The following is a 20,701-nucleotide window of genomic DNA, read 5'->3' as shown; positions in this document are numbered from 1 at the left end:
ACCTCTTCTGGCAGGCTGACAACCAGGTCATTTTCCGTCTGCCCCACCAAGGCCTGCAAGAAGTACTCGCTGCAGGCAGCCAGCACAGCCCGGTGGGCGCGGAACTCCTTTCCCTCCACGATGAGTGTCACGTCGCAGAGAATATCCTGCTTGCGCTGGTCATTTAAGCAGAGGAGAATATTGGTACAGTGCACTGTTGACTCATACACATACATGGGGGAGTCAGTCTTCTCATCCACAGACATGCCGTTCACACCCTGGAGCACAGGAGAGGAAGAACAAAACACAGACAGGTAGTGAGAAGCAATGCTCAAATTAGTAAATTAAGTAACATTACACGGGAAAGTTTAGAAGATTTTAGCAAAAATAGCGAGTATGACTATTGGGTCTTCTAATAGTGAAAAAAGGGGGGTTTGTCCTTGCTTCTGTTATTTTGATACTGAGGGAAAAAACCCTCAAAACCCCAGCCTTCTCTCAAGCAGACTGAGACGGCTGCGTGGTTCCACCGAAGACCCCCACTCAAGTGAAAGACAAGGTGGGCTGTATCTGATCGAGCCAGCCTCCAGCTGGAGTGACTTCATTTCTCAGTCAGAAGCAGAGATATTCTAAGCCTTAATGGGGAGAGAAAGATGTTTGGTGGCTTTAGGAGAAATCCATTTCCAGGTTTTCACACATTCACTCGTGGTTTAATGTCATTTACAGAAAAGCGCACTTTCTGAATTCCAGGACCACAGACACAGGAAAATCCCCTGAGCTCTGTGGAGCTCCAGCTATGGGTGGCTGGGCAGCACGTGGGTGCTGGGGCCGTTCCCTCCTGCCGAGATGTCTCCCCGTGCTGACAGCAGCCCGACGTCTGTAGGACGTACGACATGCGCTACCAGCCTCTGAGTTAGGAAGTTCCCTGCCTGTTGCTCTGTCGTTTCTGACGCATGTCGCACTGTCAGCGCCTCTCAGCACAGCCGTCGGGTTGTGGTGGTGTTGGGTGGGGGTCAGGGTCCCTCAACGCCTGGCGCCGAGTGAACCCCGTCAACACTTGGACACGCTGAAGTCATTTTTCTCCTACCCAAAACTTCCTACTGAGCACCAGACTGAATGCTGTCTGCATTGCGTTCCTGCTTCAGCTTTTCTGACTAAGCAAGTGGAAACCCTGTGTTGTGTTGAAGCACACTCGGTACCTTAAAACAAACTGAACACTTGTTATAAGGTTTACATGGGAAAATGGATTATTTGTACGTACCAGTCTACCTGCTGCCAAAAGGAAAGCAGTGCAAACATGTAAACTTCAACTATTTTAAGGAATTATTTATTCTCCTTATCACAAATAACAACTGCCTTCCAAGAGGCACAACTCAGAGCTGAGGGTGACAGAGCAGAGTGTTCTGGTGTAACACTGCTGTGCCACAAATACCTGACTACTGTACAAAGTGGAAGCAAAATCCCTCCTCCACTACTTTTTTTAAAGTGGAACCTTGGAGCATTTTCCTTTCCTAGTATAATAGAAAGGTACGCTGGTAGACAGAAAATGTCTTAAACTATTTCTCTTGCATTCAAACCAGGATACCATTTTCCTAGGGTGTCATTCAAAAGATAGAGATAACCCAGAAACAAATGGGTTTAACAGGACCTGTGTTCTGCTTGTAAATATATTCTAGACTTCTCAATGATAACTCCGTCTTTCCACTTCTATAGTATTTATAAGCCACTGGCTATGATGACTCTTTCAAAACAGTTATTTTTGCCAAGATTATGGAACTCTTATATTATTGCAGCTCTTAGTGGGATGCTTACAGCCTCTTCTAATGGAGATTTACAACATGCTGACTCATGCCATGTTTCTGGGTACACTGAAATGCCTACTTTAACAGAAAAACAAACAATGCGGCATCCATTGTCCTTTCACTGACTTCACACCTAGAGATGAGATGCAAAGCTGCTTATCTACCTGCATATGGCTGTGAGAGGGAGACATCTTGTTGTTTTATGCTACACATTGGATTTCTTAGCCAGAGGAAAATCCATTCTTTTTTTTTTTTACATCATATAGTGACACTAACGAGAAGAACTGACAAGCAATCATTTTATTAGCACTACGGTAAGGCACAGAGAAAATGATACTTGGCTCATCCCACTCACAGCTTTCTGTGTAACTGAGCTCTGATGCTAACGATAGTGCTACAGTGATGTTCTAAGTGGTCACTCTTGCGTGCTATGAAATGCAAGAGTTTACAAGAACAATCTAGTGGGAAAACCTGAGAGTTGCAAATGACAATGCGATGGGGAAAGCTTTACATTTTCTTTTTTCCAGGCACGTCTTCTGCCTGTAACTATCAGATGGTGACGAAACACATAAGAAACCTGAAACCTGGCAGGTAATGAACAGAACACCAATTACATTTTCAGTGCCTTTATATATATATATTTTAAACAAAAATCACTGTTTGCCTGAAATAGCAATCCTTTTTTACAGTAATATTGCAATTTGTGTGAATCAAACCCTGAGTTACTCGGTTACTAATTAGTAATTTCCTACTTTTTAACTACAGCTCTCATCAGGTGCTTTTTTTTTAAAAAAAAAAAAATTAGTTGCATACCCTGTGAAGTGCTGACAATACCACAGTGAATTTCCCCACTGGCATGTGTGTCTGCTAGGAAACCCGACTGATGTGCTGCTGTGATGCTGGGGCTATACTGGGTTAAGCCGGGGCAGGGCTATGGCTCAGGACCACTGATTTAACAGCTTTTAATCTTTCAACAGAATTATTTCCTTTCTTTCCCTTTCCACGAGCTGCCATTGTCAGAATGACCCCCAGGCATGAGATGTTTCCTATCCAAGAGGGCTTTATCTGGCAGGAGAGGAGCAGGATGGTAAAGCCCTGCTCTGTGAGGTATTCTGCTCGTTTTCACAGAGAAAGGAGTCAGTGCAGAGGGAGAAGGCCAGTGCAAGGCTTTGGAATGTAGAAGCAAGTAAACTGTTAATCATTTTATTTTCTCCTCTCTCAGGAGCAGAAAAGCAAAGACTCAGGTTCTGAACCCTGCAGCAAGCAGGGCTGGAACTCTTTCATACAGCGTTAATTCAAAATGCAGAGTTTTTTGCTGAACTTCATATTATGCTGAGTTTGCAGAGCCTTCTTCATGGAAATCATTGTTATGCACTTGGTATTTCTTCAAACTGAAGAGAGAATGACTTAGCAAGCCTTTCTCCAGCCTGAAAGAACATGCTGCGCATTTGTTTGCATATAGGTCACTGTGTTGCCAGAAAAAGCCTCTTTGAAACAAAAGTTTCCAGCAAACGGCAATAACTACTGTGGGCAAGGAAAGCACCATTGAAACCTCACAAAAAAAAAAGTTGCTAGTAAAGACCGGCATCTACAGTGAAGCAAACAGAAACTTTGCCTGCCCGGCGCTTCCACAGCCCTTGATGGGAGATGCCACTGAGTCCTGTGCCAGGGACAGCCAGGAACAGGCAAATGAGACCTCTGGGGGCCTAAAAAGTCACTCATGGAACATCTGAATCACTTGAGTTTGCAGCATGCTGTCTGTATGAGCTGGCGCTCACCCCAAGCTCTCCAGGAACTTCTGAGTTGCTACCAAAAATACAGTGCGTACCATGAAACCCAGCTCCAGTCTCACAAGAGTAGAGGGTAGGCAAGGCACTGTCCGTTTTTAAAGGAAAACGTTAGGGAAGGGAGAATCTTATGACAGACCAGAAAGTCCAGGCGTCAGAACTGGGTTAATTAGATGGGAAAGTAAATCTAGATCATGGCAAAGGTGCAGAATGCTTAACCAAGCAAATTATCATCGTGACAAAGCTGCATGGCTTCTGTACAGAGAAGTCATGTCTCTGATCTGCTCTATTAGAATTCCTGAAGTGTGTCAAATTAGCAGCGAGGAACACGGGTACATGTAATTAGTGTTGACTTTCAGAAATCCTTTGATAAAGCCTTTACAAAAGGCTGCTAGAGAAGCTTGATTGTCATAAGGCGAGAAGTTGCATCAGACTGGAAATCACTTAGGTTAAACTGTATTAACAGGGAAGGAATACACAGCCATTTTTTCAGCAGGTTAACAGTGAAATATCTCCACAAATGAAACAGCATTAGCTGTTAGTATCTCTGTATGGCCATACCACCCACAACACGCATGAATTCATCTGGTCTCCAAAGTTTGTCCTCTCCATCCTTGGAAGTTTTGAGGACCAGACTGGATACTGTCTTCTCTGGTCTAAAGCTGACCTCCTTTGAGCAAGAGGCTGCACTAGAAACCTCTTAAGATCCTTTCCAACATGAATTATCTGATGATCCTACACAGATGAGTGACCTAGAAGACCACAGATCATGACAGTGAAATTGAAATGGATAAAATTAGTTCAACTATCAAAGGCAATAAGGATTGTTGGAAAATTCAGAAAGACAATATAAAAAAGCATTAGATGCTACCAAGGTGTTGCAGTAAATCCAAAGCACACACACAAGTGGCAATTAGAGGAAAAAATGTATTTTCATAGAGTGGCTGAGGTTGGAAGGGACCTCTGGAGATCATCTAGCCCAATGACTTGCTCAAAGCAGGATGACCTAGAGCAGGCTGCTCAGGACCATGTCCACCAAGGTCTGGAATATCAACAAGAAGGGACAACCCACCATCTCCCTTGCCAGTCTGTTGCAGTGTTTGACTACCCTCACTGCAAAACAGGTACTATTTGATCCGTAATCTGAATTCCCATTTGAAGTCTTTCAGGAAGAAGACAGACAGGAGACATGAAGTCTAGAACTTTAAGGCTATCCAAGAAAGTGAGATGCAAAGGCAGTGTTAAGAAAGGAAAACAGTTAATACAGAGATGATACATTTTCTAGTCACTTCTGGTATAATGTAGCGTGATGTCTGCATCCAGTTACCCACGTTGAATAGAATACAAATCCTCAGGAGGACAATGATAAATATTACTGTTAAAGGAGAAAAAGCCCTCCTCAAGACCAAATGTATGATCAATATGATAAATGCTATACAAGAAATATGAAATAGAAGATAAAAGGTCATAGCAGGATTGCTATGTTTTGCTTCTGATGTTGCAAATATGAAAGCACATCCACGTAAAAGAGGCAAGGCAAACATAGAATTTGTAAAAAGAAAGGCTTTGATTCCTGATCACAGACATGAGCTGAAATTGTACCTTACACTCTGCATGAGGATGCTTATTTATTTATTTATTTATTTTTCTGTATTCCACCACAGCTGCAATGAACCTCCTGGGCAACTGAGCACTGCTGCACATTCCTGGGCAGCGAATTCACCGGACGTGTAAAAGGATTAGTTACACCCAATAAAAATATCCAGGGTGACATTATGCAGTGTAGAAGTTTACATGGAATGAAAATTCACACTCCAGAGCAGTGGCCAACAGCAAACTGCCTGGGCAGGGACCGTGCCTGCCAACCATGGTCGCAGACAGAAATTATTTGATGGATGTGAATGCAGGTGAAATCCCAAACCTAGCACCTCCAGACATGTCTCCTAGCGTGCTCACCCTCTGTTCCCAGCCCCAGGAGATAGCTGTGGGTACTGAAGCTGCATAGGATTGAGCTGTTGAGGGCAAGCAGTAGGGAACACCCATCCACAGGCTAGCTGTGGTGAGTGTCCCTGACACCAGGGTCTCCCGCTCCCACTCCCTCCAGTGGTTTAGGGTGTGAGAAACCAAGAGATGTTAAATCCAACTCACATTTTGCTTAGAAGTCTAAGCTGGAACTCGCATCATATCCTGCTATACAAGGTGACTCTCAGCTTTCTCCTGATCAAGTTAAGAGAGGATCAATACTGAACTGTGGCTATTTTTAGTTCTACTTCACCTTCTTCAGTAACAGTGAAAAAAAAAATACACACTTAAGAGTAGCTTGAAGTGGTCTGCTTGACCACATCTACGGCTTTTTGGTCAGAGGTAGCTGGACACTCTGCTCACCTATTTGCATCTAAATGTCTAACAGGATTTCTGTTCTATAGGATGCAGAGAGTGCAAAAAATACTTTTTTGTTGTAAAATTTTCAGTTTATTTTTTCTAATAATTTAGCAAAAGGTACTGGGAAAAAAACGGGAAAAGTGCTGACAAAATAATGAAAAAGTTGAATGGAACTTGTTCTTCTGACAAACGGCAGCAAAAGCACATCAGATTTGATAGTTTTTAGAGATAAATATGCACTGTTTTTAAGTGGCAAGTGGGAGGAAAATAACTTTCCAGGGCTCCCTTCCTCATCTAATATTTTTTCTACAAAAAGGTACAATCAAGTGTGCAATCAACACCTTGGTTTTAAAGAAATTTATCAATAACTGAAACTTCAGAGCTCCTAAAATGACCATCCTTATAATTGGTTATTATGATCTCTCAATTATAGATATAACAACAAAGTATATGATTATATTGTCACTGCTTTCCTTTAAAAAGAAACTACTGAAAGGCCTAATGATTAATTCACCATTTTTGAGAGCTCACTGTAATGACAGAAGACTATATACAAAGGTCTCTTCAGTGAGCCCATTATTCAATTAATACATGCTGAATACCAAGCAGTCATAGTCACACGAAACTCGTAAGAACTGTGTGAATTTTTAACCAATTAATTATCAATTACAACATCATAAAACACCAGCACAAAAATAGAAATAATGAAATTTAATTATACATTATTCTTCTTAGTTGCTGCAAATACTATACAAGACTGATTTTGATTAATAATTCATACAGCAATAAAGTATCAGGAAAGATAATTATACCGTGCCACAATTCTCACACTGATTTCTGTAATTACAGATTACAACAGTGTTAGCAATTTAAAAAGGTTAGGGAGCAGTAGTAATTTGCTATGTCATCCTCAGCAGTATTAATGCCTTCTTCTCCCTGCACCCCAGATAATTGAAAAGAGACTAGCAAGCCACCAGGCTACATGGGCTTGCCTACTGCCAAGGCTACAGTGGGTGCCAGGGCCACTAGCAAGAACATCTTCAAAAAGAAGCTTTCCACATTGTTCAAGTAACTTCAGCTATAAAGTAGAAGATACATAGACAAGTGGAAAAGACATTACTCAGCATTTTTGGCTGGTGGCTGCAGGCATGCACTACTGCTGAGGTGATGGCTGGTGCCTCTGACCCTACCGCCTCAAAGCAAATCTTCATTTGACTGCAACTGGGAATGGGAACAGCTGAGGAAAACTCAAGTGTATGCTGAAGGCCCAAGAAGCATTTGGTAATGCTGGCCTACAAAACAAATCACATCAAGTGTTCACAGCTCAGGGAACACCCTCCAAGTTACTTGGAGTGGTTTCACTATCAAAAGACGCAAGTAAAAGTCTTCTACAACTTCAGTTATGCCATGGATCTTTTTTCTATTTTTTTAAAAATAGGTGACAGGATGCCTGTTGTCTCCTGTAAAGAATGCTAATTTAAACCCCAGATGTCTACTCTAAAGAAACTGTGCTTCAGGTTGTTTAGAGATTGGTACCGTAATGAAGCAGGGATTCCTAGTGGAGGCTATTTTGAAGAGTCCAAATATATTTATGTGCTACACACAGATAAAACCTGTTTCTTGACTTCAAAGAGTTGTGTTGTTATTGTTTTTTGAGTGAGTAATCCAGCAGAATGCTGTAATGATATCTCACAGTCTTTATGGACTGTCGTTAATGTTCAAATAAAGTTTATACATGGTACATGCATGGTATTTATGCATTCTCTTAGGCCTACTAAGCAAAGTACACATGTGTATCTTGGACTCAGGAAAAACAATATTATTATGCTACTAATTGTCCTAAACTCAATAAGTCAGCCTTAGTTCAACATGCATTTTCAATGTTCTTGTGATATAAATGATGATGTCTTCAAGAAAGCAGCACAGTAGAGAGGGTAGGAGAACATAGACACCAGGCAGGAAAACTGAAGGAACATCACAAGAACTGTCCTCTCTCCTTATTTTTCAGGAGATACTCAATAAACATATATGTATGTAGAAAGTGGGGAACACAGAAAAACTCCTCCCTGACAAAGTCTCTTCTCATGGCTTCTACATGGCCCTTACAGTAGCTGGCTATGGTGGAATGGGACTGGAACCAAATTTGTTACTCAAAATAGCTTACTCAAAGCAGAATGGGGAATGCCCAACATTGAAACAGTGCCAGGAAACCACGAAGCAAAACAAACAACACATTATGTTTTTCTGAAGTGGTCAAAGGCTTCAGGACCTTGGGGAAAGAGCATAACTTATTGGGTTATTCTTGGTTAATCTGGATTGCCAGATTAAAGAACCAGAGTTTAAAAACTGTACCAGTGATTTTTTGTTTGTTTTACATATATCTCATCATACTTTAGTATAGTAAAGAACATGCTTCTCTTTTGAAATCTCCTCTGCTACTATGACTACAAAAATGAAGGCCAGGCTGATGCTGAGCCAATACTACTACTGGTGCTATTCTGCTCTTTTTGTAGCCTCTTTGTGTGAAATATTATGATAACAAGTTATCTGGGTTCAAAACTATTCGTTTTCCTAATGTGTTACTCTCAAGGAAGCATACCCTTTCAAAACTTCATGACATTTCAACGCTGAAGCTTTGTTTTTGGCTGCTATCAGTATTTACAGTTGAATGAGTGTCTAAAATGAGCATTTTTTTTGTGTGTGAAATTCCTCCAGAGGAGAAAAGAAAACTTATCTCTCAGAATTGCATTTCCTGGTTAATTTTATCCTTGCTTCTCAAACTGTAACAATTACTGTTGTTTTTTTTTCCAGAACTGGCTGGAGAGGCTTTATCTGAGGCTATGGCCAAAATCACTGCTAACATCTTCAACTATTCAAACTGTAAAGGTTGCACACATGACAAAAGACCATTTTTCTCCTGTTGTATTACATAACTGTTATGAAAAAAAATCTCATCTTGATTTCTTTTCCCTCCTGAAATGCAAACTTTTCATCTTCACTACAACTTAGCAGGGGTTTAAAATATCCTTCATATTTCCTTGGGACACAAACAGGAGTGTCCTTTGGATCAGGCCTGCTGTGATGAATGTGCAAAGAGCAGAACCACATGCAGTAGGTCACTGGGTTAAATTTGGGACAGAATTTCTTGACAGAAATTCTTGACAGAATTTCACAGCTTCTACTCTTGGAAAAGAATACAGGTGCTGTGTCCTCCTTAGTGTCTGAGTCACTATCTGCTTGTGCTGTTTGACAACCGAATGGATACCAGCAATAATGTTTTTCTTTGATGGCATATGTACTGAAGGAAAATAATTTCCTTATCCTTAAATCATAGGTTTTTACTATTCTAAAAATAAAAGCAAAAGATCTACTGACTACTGTAGTAGGATGCACAGATTTACATCCTCTGAACACTGGAAGGCCTATCAACACATGCAAGTAACAATTTTCAGATGCTTTTATAACCATGGAATGATCAGAAGTTCAGTGAAATGGCTGTTTAGCAGGACTACACCAAGAGATTTTGAGGGCATTTTTGATCCTTCAAGAATCTGAGCACTGCCGTTTTGTTATCGGAAGGTTTTAAGTGAGAGCTGTAAGTATTCCCATCATCTCCACAGTCTGGCACATGCCTAGATTCCTGTTTAAATTCCTTTTATCCATAGTCCAGCCCTTACTCTGGAACTGAACCGCCTTTCCTGTTGCCTACAATAAATCATCCGCCAATGAAAGGCACATGGAAACAATCACTTATGCTGCCAACACCTAACAGGCTACAGCCAGGGTATGCAGAGAGGATGTGGGATGCAAATGGGCATTTCGACTGAACACAACAGCAGGCTGAAAAAACCTGTGGGGAAAGATTTGATGCACTGGAGTTCTGGTTCTAAGGGTGCATACAGCCAATGTAGGATCTGCATCTGCTGTCTGGGAGAGGACTGTGAAGACAGCAGAAGATGAAGTTTTACTTCTGTAAGATTCAGAGAAGCTTACAAAAGCATCTTTGCCACGGTAAAGATCAAGGGATTAAAGTTGCAAATACTGCTATGAGGAAAAACAGGATTTTATCTTCATTTGAGGATTCTTAGACTATCTATCGAGTTTTCAATGCAGCTTTTTGAAGTTTATTTGGTTTCTCTGCCCCCACAAAACTACAATGTACTCAACATACTTAAAGCTGCAAAAGCCATAAAATCAAATCAAATAGGAGATTAACATACAAAACCCAAACCTAAGCTACATGTTATCCCAGGGAACCAGAGTGGCTTGATTATTTCTATTTGAACTGGCACACTCTACCACGGGAGCTTTAATCTCAGGGCATTCCTTCACTGGTTCACAAATCTAAAAGGCAGAAATGACCACCTCATCTGGTCATATAAAGCCGCCTTTATCATGGAGACCTGGTGTGTTTAAAAAGTTCTCTTTTCAGCTGTTACTGGATTAGCCTCCAAATTCTCCCTTGACAGATCCTGAAATAGATGTTCTGCTATTTTACCCAGGGCTGACATCAAGCTAAAGCAGCCTACAGTTCCCTGGAACATCCCTTCCATTTTTTTGAAATATCAGAAATATAGTTGGCAGCCTTCCAATTTTCTGGAATTTCCTCTGTTTCCCAAGATTTATTATAAATTAACAGGCACTTACCAGAGCTTTTCAGCTATATCCCTTAAGATACCGGGATGTAAAAACTACTAGGATTTCTTGATGTCAGAATGTTGAATTTCAACCACTCCTGCCTGTTTCAGGTCCTCCTTTGCTATAAGCAGCAAACTTTCTCTTCTGTCCATTTCATCGTCCATAATGAATACATTATCTTCTATTGTTTCATATACAAAAACAATCTAAGGGAACATTCCTGTATTTTCTGCTTTCTCCTTTTTTGATATTGGATTAATTAATGTTTTACCACTTCTTCTATTTCTTCATTTAACCTGAATGGATTCGTACTAGAATAATGATTTTTTGTAATTGATGACAGTGTAAAATCATCATTTTTGAGCAGCTGGCAGAAAATTCTTCAGCAATTCAGCGCATTCAACACTTTTTACATTAAATGTACTATTATGCCAACACAACAGGTTCTAACTGTGGAAAACATCTTTTTTGGTTCTGAGTACAGTGCCTGCATACATTTATAATCTACTGGCAGGTGTTGCGCTCTGCTTGCAAACGGTCAGTGTAAGGAATTTGGGGCTCTGTGATTCAAGTTATTTAAGCCTGTAAACAAATAAAAGCATCTGACAAACTGCTTCTCTCTTCATTTTCCCTTTCTCTCATACAACAAGTTGTAAACGCTTATTTCCCAGTCTATTCTTAAGCAAGCCATTCCCATTAACTCTATTGCATTTCTGTTTACATACCCCCTTTTCCCATAACTACCATGTAACACTAAGACCCTGCCTAATAAAAAGTCAAACTGTCCATTTTGTACAGCCCCACTGACTTACAAAAGCAACATAAGGTTGGCTTATACGGCTTCTTTATAGTAAGTGTGCAGCCCACCTACCTTTACTGATTTATCTTTAAGTAGAACATACTACTGGTTGAGAAAGACAGGCCACCAAAGGCAGACATCCCACACATTCTCTGCAGATCAGAGCTTGAAGAACCACAAAACCCAAAGCCATTCTCCATGCTCAGCAACATGGTAACTGCAATCCATTCCTACCTTCTGCCTTTTCTCTCCTTTCCCAAGGGCACAGACTCTCCAGGACACCTAACAACCCAGAGTGACACAGTGAGGGCCTTGTCTCTGCAGTGGCAGTCTCCACAGGCACCCACTCACAAGATCATGGCAGCCTTGCTCAGGGACACGCTTCAGGCAGCTGTGACCTATGGAAGCTTTGCCTGGCTGATGAAATGTATCCCACACCTACAGTCTGGACAATCTTTATGAGATAACGGTATTTGATATACAAACAAATGGTTCTTTTCTCAGAAGAAAAAGTCTGCGTGCTTTTTCTGATGTGAACTGAGAGGCTATATTTTCTATGGATCTTGGAGACATGTAATTAAAGAATGTCAAATTTGCATGCATACAGAATCTACCTGAAGGGTGAGCAGGCTATGTTACAACATTTCTTGCCTGACTTGACAACCCTAATATTCTTTTAACAGCTCCCGTGCATAATTTCCTTACCTTAAACAAACTAAATGTGCCATTGTGCAACCTGACCCTACAGCCCACACAGGTCAGGAGAAGGATGGGAACGATGAGGTTTCTGCTTCCCAAGGGCTGCTGGCTATCACACCCAAGCAGTTTGCAACATCACACCAAATACAGTTAGGGTGAGCAGAGTATGGTGCTGAAGTCTCTCCTGGTTTATCAGAAACCAGATTTCAGAGGCAGCATTAGGCAGAAGCATGGGGATTTCTTTTCAGAAGTTTGTAACCTGGCCTGGCTGGCTGAAAGGACTTCCATGGGAATAGCAACAGCCACAGCTGCACCCATAGCTCCAAACCTCTCTCCAGCTGAGATTTCACACCTTTGCTCCGCAGCATGGGGGCACCAGAGTTTGAGAAGAGTTTAAAAAAAGTTGCAAACATTGGCAAATTCAACACATAATTTTAAGCTTTATTTCCCTACTTGGTTCCCCTTCAGCTGAAATGCTTTGGTAGTGGTTTCCCAACTACAGTCTCCAAGAACATCCACAGTGAGAAAATTGTAACCCCGCGCACCTGAACCCTGGCAAATGTATTGTGGCTCAAAACATAGCTTTGCAGAAGGAAGCAGCTAGCAACAGTGACAAGATATAATTTAGGGACTCCTATTTACAGTGCACATGTACAGTAAGAAGCACTGGGAGGTCCACATGCAGCAGGACTTAGCCGGCACATTCCAACACTTATGTGGCAAGGTGTTGAGTACCTTTAATGAGATTTGAAAGAGCTCTGCAACAAGCAGGATCAACCCATAAACACATGAAGACAAGGAGATTACACTACAGATTGATAATTATACAGTATAAACAATCTGGGATAAAACTCTTTCGCTCTGCTGGAGACTGTCATGTTTACGTACAAAGTGAGGAATCTATAAAGCCTATTGATTAGTATTTCAAATGCAGCTAATCTAAAAGCATTACTTATTATTAGGTAAAATACACAATACAAATAGAAGCCAGGAAACAATCAATACTGAGTGCCTGCAACCCCTTGCAGCAATTTTCATGCTAAAAAGGGAATAAGCTAGATGGCAAACTCTAGTGTCTGGCAGTGAGTTCCTCTCTCCGTATACATCAAAGATCAGACACATTTTTTTTCTTGCTTCTCCCCCCTCAGCTTGTATGTACCCTAACTTTACCTAACCTATACTGTGGGCTGAAATAAAAAAATAAATTATAAAAAACCCAATCCACAAATTCTTCCAACTAGATTGATGTATTGAGCTTTTTAGATTTGCAGAAGAATGCAAATATTGTTATGCAGTATTAAATCCAGTATTTTTAGATGAACTTGACCACATGGGTGATGTAGCTTCATGAAAACAAGAGACAATTTTCCACAAACAGGCTACAGGAAGATTTTGCCATTAGCACAATTCAAGTATTGTGGAAACAGAGTCAGCTAATTTGTAACTATCAGAAGTCAAGATCAGGTAGGTGTACCTACAGATTCATGCCATTACTTGGAAGAATTTAGGCCCCAGAAAGACACTGCTCAGTTATATACCCAAAGGAACGTTACTTTTTTTTTTTTAAACAAAGTATTTGTTGCTTGATGAAATTTGGGACAGTCACTACTTTGTTATGACTGACACGATGCTCCTCCATCACAGCATCCTATGCTCCAGTATTGTGTCTAAAAAGTAGATATGTATGTACACGTGTGTATACTTATGTGCGTTTATATAGGTACATGTGTGCACACATACACATGCACATATATGCACAATATTTAATTAATATCTCTTAGGAAACATGTATTGATGTCACTGCATGTTTCTACTAAATGTCGTGCTATCTGGTACGAACATTTCAAACATATACAAATGTAATTTGGAAACACAGACAGATACTGATAGAACAAGGGAGAACGGTTTTAAACTAAAAGAGGGGATTTAGGTTAGATATTAGGAAGAAATTCTTCACAGTGAGCGTGGTGAGGCGCTAGCACAGCTGCCCAGAGAAGCTGTGGATACCCCATGGCTGGAGTTGTTCAAGGCCGGGTTGAGTCGGGCCCTGGGCAGCCTGATCCAGTGGGTGGCAGCCCTGCCCATGGCACAGGGTGGAACTGGGTGGTCTTTAGAATCCCTTCCAACCAAAGTCATTCTATGATTCTATGAAGTTATCTCTACTACAAAGGTCTTTGAGCCAGACCAATCAATACAGCTACCCAGATTCAAATCACTGGGAAATACTCCTTTGACTCTGTAAAATTAGGTGGGACAGTATTTTTTGTAGCAGATATTCCATTTATTTGTCAACATATACACACAGGTCTAATCCTCTCCTCTGCGTGCAGCAAGATTTTTTTCAAAAGGAGCATAAGAAAGAGGAGGAATTAAAACCTTGGAAGATATATTTGTGCAAATGTTTTCAGTAATAATAAAGATGTGCAAAAAAAGCTCCAAAATAGGACTAGTTTAGAGGCAATGCTTAAAAAGTTGAAGGGATGGGGAAGAACCAGGAGCAACATCCACTAGGATGCTAAAAACCCATTACTACAGATGACTGGAAGGGTCTGAGATGGAAGAAAGAAGAAGAAGCAAGCCTGCCTCAGAGAAAGGAGAGGCTGGGGGTTAACAGGAGGAAACGTGGAGAAGAGCTGTCTGGAGATGCTTCATGGGAGAAGGGAGAAGTGAGAGGGAGGCTGGTGAGGTCAGGAACCTCCAGGGGGGAAAAGGTAAGAATAGAGAGTGGTTCGTGAGAAAGGGCAGCTAGTTTACAGTGTTCTCACTAAACAAAAAGCAACTCAAGAGGCCGGAGATAAAGACAATGCATACTAGTGTGAGTACGTACAGATGCTTGGAGGAAGAAGAAAGGAGCGGGCAGGCAGGAGAGAGGCTGTGCTGCCCAGAGCAGGGTGAATGACTGCCAAGGAGTTCGAAAGAGCAGTGGGAATGGAAATGAGATGGAGAAAAATGTTGCTGGAAATTGTCCTGCCCACCAAAGGGATATGAGACAAGGTTTTTTCAAAGGGAGAGGAGAGAAAGTCATAGGCTCTCAGGGAGTAGGGAAAAGTGTCAGAGAAACGACAAGAGGGGAGAAGCAATTTGCTGGTGAGAGGCTGAAGAGTGAGTGATGACATGATGCCAAGAGATGGTAATCCAACTGGTTGAAGAATTAGGCACAAGAGATGCCAAGTAAAAGGCAGGGAGCAGAGAGGCTATGGAGGTAGCAGTAAGAGCCTCAGCTGAAAATAAAGCTGCCAGCTGAACAGCCTGAATGCATGGGAAAAGAATCAAAGAACAGCTTAGGTTGGAAGGGATCTTAAAGATCTTCTGTGTCAGAGACGGGTGACGTTACAGGAGGGAATGGACGCACATCCAGAAACCTCTAAGCTGGTCCCGGAGGAGAAACAGAATAGGGAAAAGGGGAAAAAATAGCCAGCTGACAATAGGTGTCTGTGGACAAAAAGGAAGCTTTCAGCAGAGCTGTGTGGCTGTGTGTGATTGATGTCAGCTTCTTCATGCAAAACAGAGGCACAGCGCTGCATATGGCTCTCTAAAGAAAGCAATGTGGACAGCAGCTCCTGCATGTCACAGAAAGGAAGCAGGGATGTCCTGGGCATGGCGAGGAAGCACTTGGAACTCAGCATCCTGGCTTGAGCAGCTAGAACAAAGGCATCACAAAGCACCATCTTCGCACAACCCAGCAGCCTAAGAGCCCTAAGAGCCTTCTTGAATGCGTTTAAGCTTGACATCCCCTTGGAATAAGAAGGCTCGCCTCCTCAGGAAAATGACTCCTGAATAATGTAACAATTACATATTAGTGGCAGAGAGGTTGATTTCCAAATTAAGAAACAAAACACAGTATCCTGACTGCATGGTGCATATTTCTGAAGGTTTTACTTTCTAGTAGCAAGTAATTCATCTTGTGTTAAAGTCTGAAAAGTCCTTACTAGTTTTTGAACTTGCAGACAGCTGGGAAATGCCTATTTAGGCTTGTGTGCACATCTCTGAGTAATTCCACTTGCTAAACACTCTTCCAGAAGCTGCCAACAGCTTTTCTAACATTTTGCTAACTAGGGAGGGATATCACATCACATTATCATGTATCATGTATCATGTGAATTAACAACAGGATGCTGTCGAAACAATGTGATAAAAATCAGGTAGTTGAGAAAGAAATTAAAGTCAATCGATTTGCACCAAAAAGGTCTGTAGTACATATACAGCATTTCAGAAACAAAGGGTACAGCTGCTGAACAACAGAAAAAAGAAGTGCAAATAGCATTTGCAGAATTTGTCAAAGTAGATTCCTTCTCTTTGTGACAAATGAGATGAGACTGAAGCCTGGGACCCCTTACAAATGCGACTTGCTAGCACTCCACTAACCCACCACAACCAGAGCGACAGCCACCTCTGCAGCATGGCAGACGTGATTCAAGCTGGCAGCCGCCTGCATGTGCCCACACTGCTTGGCAAGCTTCCTGCAATATTCATCGCAGCAGCCCAGAGGGAGCTGAGGCTCATGGTGCACAGAACGCCCTGCAGTGCTCCTGCACAAGGCGGCAGATGCCCTGTGGATGACTGGAGTAAGCAGCCCGAGTGGGGGATGGTCAGAGGCCATGGTGCAGCTGCCAGGAGCATAGACATCCTGGGCAGCACTTGGGCCACATAAGAGGCAGGCTGAAGGGGAATCAAGGAAGTCATTTTCCGTGTGTGTATGAATGGAACTGCAGATAGCTGAAGACGGGTTTGCAGTATCAATGTCTGTTCTGCAAGCGGGTGGGCAAAGGCAGGTTATTTTCGTTGTGAATGTGATAGAATCATAGAATCATCAAGGTTGGAAAATACCTCTAAGATCACCTAGTCCAACTGTCAACTTATCACCACTATGCCCCCTAAACCATGTCCCTCAGTGCCACATCTACACCTTTCTTGAAAACCTCCAGGGATGGTGACTCCACCACCTCCCTGGGCGGCCTGTTCTGATGCCTCACCAATAACTGCAACAACTCAGAGGAGGCTCTGGCCACTTTCAATTGAATGCGTTGTGGTTTTTGTTTGGAGTGCTGTTAACTAGTAGTCATCAGTACTATTTAAGGAAAGGAAAAAAAGGTCTTTGTATCACCTGCCCCTCTCTGCAGGTGCGAGATGGAACACCCACACACCAGAGTAGAGATTGGCAAAGGCCTTGCTCAGGGACCTGGCAAGCAGCTGGAATGTGGACATTTGGTGCAGAACGCAGCCATGCAGCTTGTTTACTGAATGTCTTCAGCAGCAGTTTCCTGTGACTGAGGAGTTTCCTTGAACTTCCTCCTCAAATGCACAGCACCCAAAGTGTAAAAGAAACTATTTGTCTTGCTCTGGTTGCCCACTTGAACTTTTCAAGATCGTTGTATTTATTTACCATCGGCACTGTGTTGGCAATGAGCTTCCTGTTGGAAGACTACAAGCATATTGGTGTACTTATGTGATCCATGCAGCACTTCACTCTCAGAAGGGCACACCAGAGGTATGGCACTACCACTCTGGAGCAGAGTGGCTGGAAGACTGGAAGAAATGGACTTGGGGGTGTTGGTCGATACTTGGCTGAACATAAGCCGGCTGTGTGCAAAGGTGGCCAAGAAGGCCAAGGGCATCCTGGCTTGTATCAGAAATAGTGTTCGCCAGCAGGAGCAGGGGAGGGATCATCCACCTGTACTCAGCACTGGTGAGGCTGCACCTCGAGTACTGCATCCAGTTTTGGACCCCTCACTACAAGACAGACATCAAGACCCTGAAGCGTGTCCAGAGAAGGGCAACGATGCTGTGAGGGCTCTGGAGCACAAGTCTTACAGGGAGCAGCTGAGGGAGCAGGGATTGCTCAGTCTCGGGAAGAGGAGGCTCAGGGGAGACCTCATAGCTCTCTACAACTGCCTGAAAGGAGGTTGAGGCGAGGTGGGGGTCGGCTCTTCTCCTGCGTAACTAGCAATAGGAATAGAGGGAATGGCCTCAAGCTGTGCCAGGGAAGATTCAGATTGGACATTAGGAAAAATTTCTTCTCAGGAAAGAGTGGTCAGGCACTGGAATGGGCTGCACAGGGAGGTGGTGGAGTCACCATCCCTGGAGGTGTTCAAGAGATGTTTAGATGTTGTACTAAGGGACATGGTTTAGTGGGGAAATATTGGTAGTACGTGGATGGTTAGGCTGGATGACCTTGGAGGCCTTTTCCAGCCTTGGTGATTCCATGATTCTATACTCCCATTTCACAGATAAGCCATGGGGTACAGCCAAACAACCACATCTAGAGGTTTCTGCTGCCAGTGCTGTTGGCAATGGAGAGCAGACTTCCTGACCTGATGCCTGTTCCTGGCTACAAGTCAAGTCGTCACTTTCAGATTACTATCAGGAGACGATTCCAATTCAGAAAACCTTGTTAGAAATAGAAGGGAAAGGATATTTATTTTTAAAGCAAAGGTTTCCATAAACATGAAATCACTTGAAACTACTGGCATAAAAATGTAAATATGTAGTTTAACATTTTTAAAGATTCTCCAGAGTACAAAATAATATGTGGAACAAAGAACTGGTGCAATCAGTTAAAGGACAAGGCAATTTTCATTATCATTATGGCCTAGACAGGAGCTGGAATTTGGCCCATGCTGATTGTTCAAAAGCCTCACTCTACTGGGCACTTGTACAGGGTTTATCATTGCTGCCTTCATTATCTCTCCATGGCTTCATCTCATCTGTGTTATGTATACATAAGTACACATGGACCATGAAACTCACAATGATCTCCTGTAATACTGGCCGTCAGCTGCCAGCTCAGAGTCAGGAAAAGCATACTTTAACAAGAAGTTGTACCTATAAATATGGCAGAACTAATGATCCCAAGAAGTGTTCCCTTTCCCCTTAAAATTAGCAGTGTATACAGTAGGGTAACTCACTGTAAACACATTGCTCTGAATTTCATCAGCTCTACCAGCAAGCTTTGCACTGTTGCACTGCTATGGAAGGAAAAGTATGACTCCTATAAGAATCTTCTACTATAACAGATACTAAATCTGACACGTGAAGGGTTTTGCTGTAGTGTTTTTGAAAGAGTGAAATGGGAGAGAAAAAGCATGAAGCCTAAAACCAGCAACATGCCAAAGCTTACAATAAAAAATGTTAAACAAGTGCCTCCAAGGAGAAATGGAGAAAATAGCTTCATCTCCCCCTGTGGTCTCTGCAGCGGGCAATCTCCAATGAAGAGTCACATGAGAGAAAAGGGATAGGTAATTTAAGAGAGGACAAGGGATTTGAAGCACCTTGGGTTAGAGAACAGAATGGCTTTCTGGAACAACTGCTCTGTTTCAACAGCTATCTGTAAAATGCAGGGCAAGAAAGAGACTCCAGGACAAGCCAGACACAGGGGCTACACTGACCACATTTTACAAGCCAAAGGAGTTCAGAAACTCCTTGCTAGGGCATTTATTTTCCCCTGGCAAATTTGCTTCATTATTTCAAGTTCATTTTTAAGCAAGCATTTCTTTAATCCTTAAATGTATCTGTAAAGCTTGACAGTGTGTCCAGCTTTTCAGAGACAAAAGCAGAGTACTCCCTTCACTCGCATATGGTTGCCCCCTGAACTGGAGAGTGGGACATCTCTGGCAGTACCCAGTGCTGCTGGACAACTCAGCAGTAACACAATGACAAGATGCATATGCCTTCATATTTAACAAAGGAGTCTGTAGGAAGGAAATATCCTCTAGGGACAACTGTCAGACTGGAAAACCCAATAGGATGGTGGAAAGAACAGCTGAATGAATCACAAGAGAGCAAAAGTTGTGGAACGCCCCCACAATTTTCCACCTGAGTTCAGTAAAGTTCAGCCACATCCAGGTGATGTAACTGGTCCAGAGAGAGAACCAGGCAGGTAGGAATCAACCAGCTTCTGTGTAAGAATTGAGCAAAGCCCCATGGCACAACACAGGAGATTGCCATAATTTACCACACAAATAACAAAGGTGAGTCTGGCATCCTTAACATGATAGAAGGAATAATCCAGTGTAGTCATGGGGAAGAAAAGTCAGGAAAAACACAGACAAATTTCTTTGCCGTAAAAAAACAAATCCTTAGTTTCCCACTGGTCTCAAAAAAACCTTCCCATGCCCTTGGGGGCAAACATTGACAGCCTATGGAGGAGGGAGGGTTGGAGGTGGGACATACATGGGGCACTGGCCAACATTTGCAGCAAAGGAGCAACTGCTACCAAACCAATGTCAAATTACAGCCTCAAATGCTCATGCAGCAATGAAGAATCAGCAAAAGCCAAATGTGAGATGAAAAGAAACACGCTGAAACATCCAAAGCCATCTGTCTGTATTTGCTCGTTCTTGTTGTTTCACAAATTTGACCTACTGTTCCAAATCACAGATTTTCAGAAATTGCACTGGCTGAAGGTACTACCAGGAAAAACAATCAGCATCAGTAACTCAGTATAACCGAGGAATTATTTCCAGGATTCTAAGGCAGCAATCAGAGAAGCTGGAAAATCAAAATTCCAGAGAGGGGGAAGTGCAGATTTGACTGTGAATGCTGCATATACAGGCCACTGACATCAGCACATACTGGAAAGCCCGTCCTCCAGCATGAAAGCCCACTCAGACACAGTGGCA

General features: G+C 42.4%; 1 protein-coding gene across 10 annotated transcripts in view; it reads right to left on the bottom strand.

Annotated features, from left to right (window-relative positions):
* Nucleotides 1–20,701, bottom strand: part of BACH2 (BTB domain and CNC homolog 2) — a 185,224-nt gene that overhangs the window by 49,215 nt on the left and 115,308 nt on the right. For all 10 annotated transcript variants that reach the window (XM_021389602.1, XM_021389604.1, XM_021389600.1 and 7 more), the window contains one exon: nt 3–257. In XM_021389602.1, coding sequence (XP_021245277.1) covers nt 3–245 — 243 coding nt within the window. In that variant the 5' untranslated portion in view covers nt 246–257. The remainder of the gene's footprint in view (nt 1–2; nt 258–20,701) is intronic.

The sequence above is a fragment of the Numida meleagris genome, chromosome 3, assembly GCF_002078875.1.
Source record: "Numida meleagris isolate 19003 breed g44 Domestic line chromosome 3, NumMel1.0, whole genome shotgun sequence".
NCBI classification, from domain to species: Eukaryota; Metazoa; Chordata; class Aves; order Galliformes; family Numididae; genus Numida; species Numida meleagris.
This window is presented reverse-complemented; position numbering and strand designations above follow the sequence as displayed.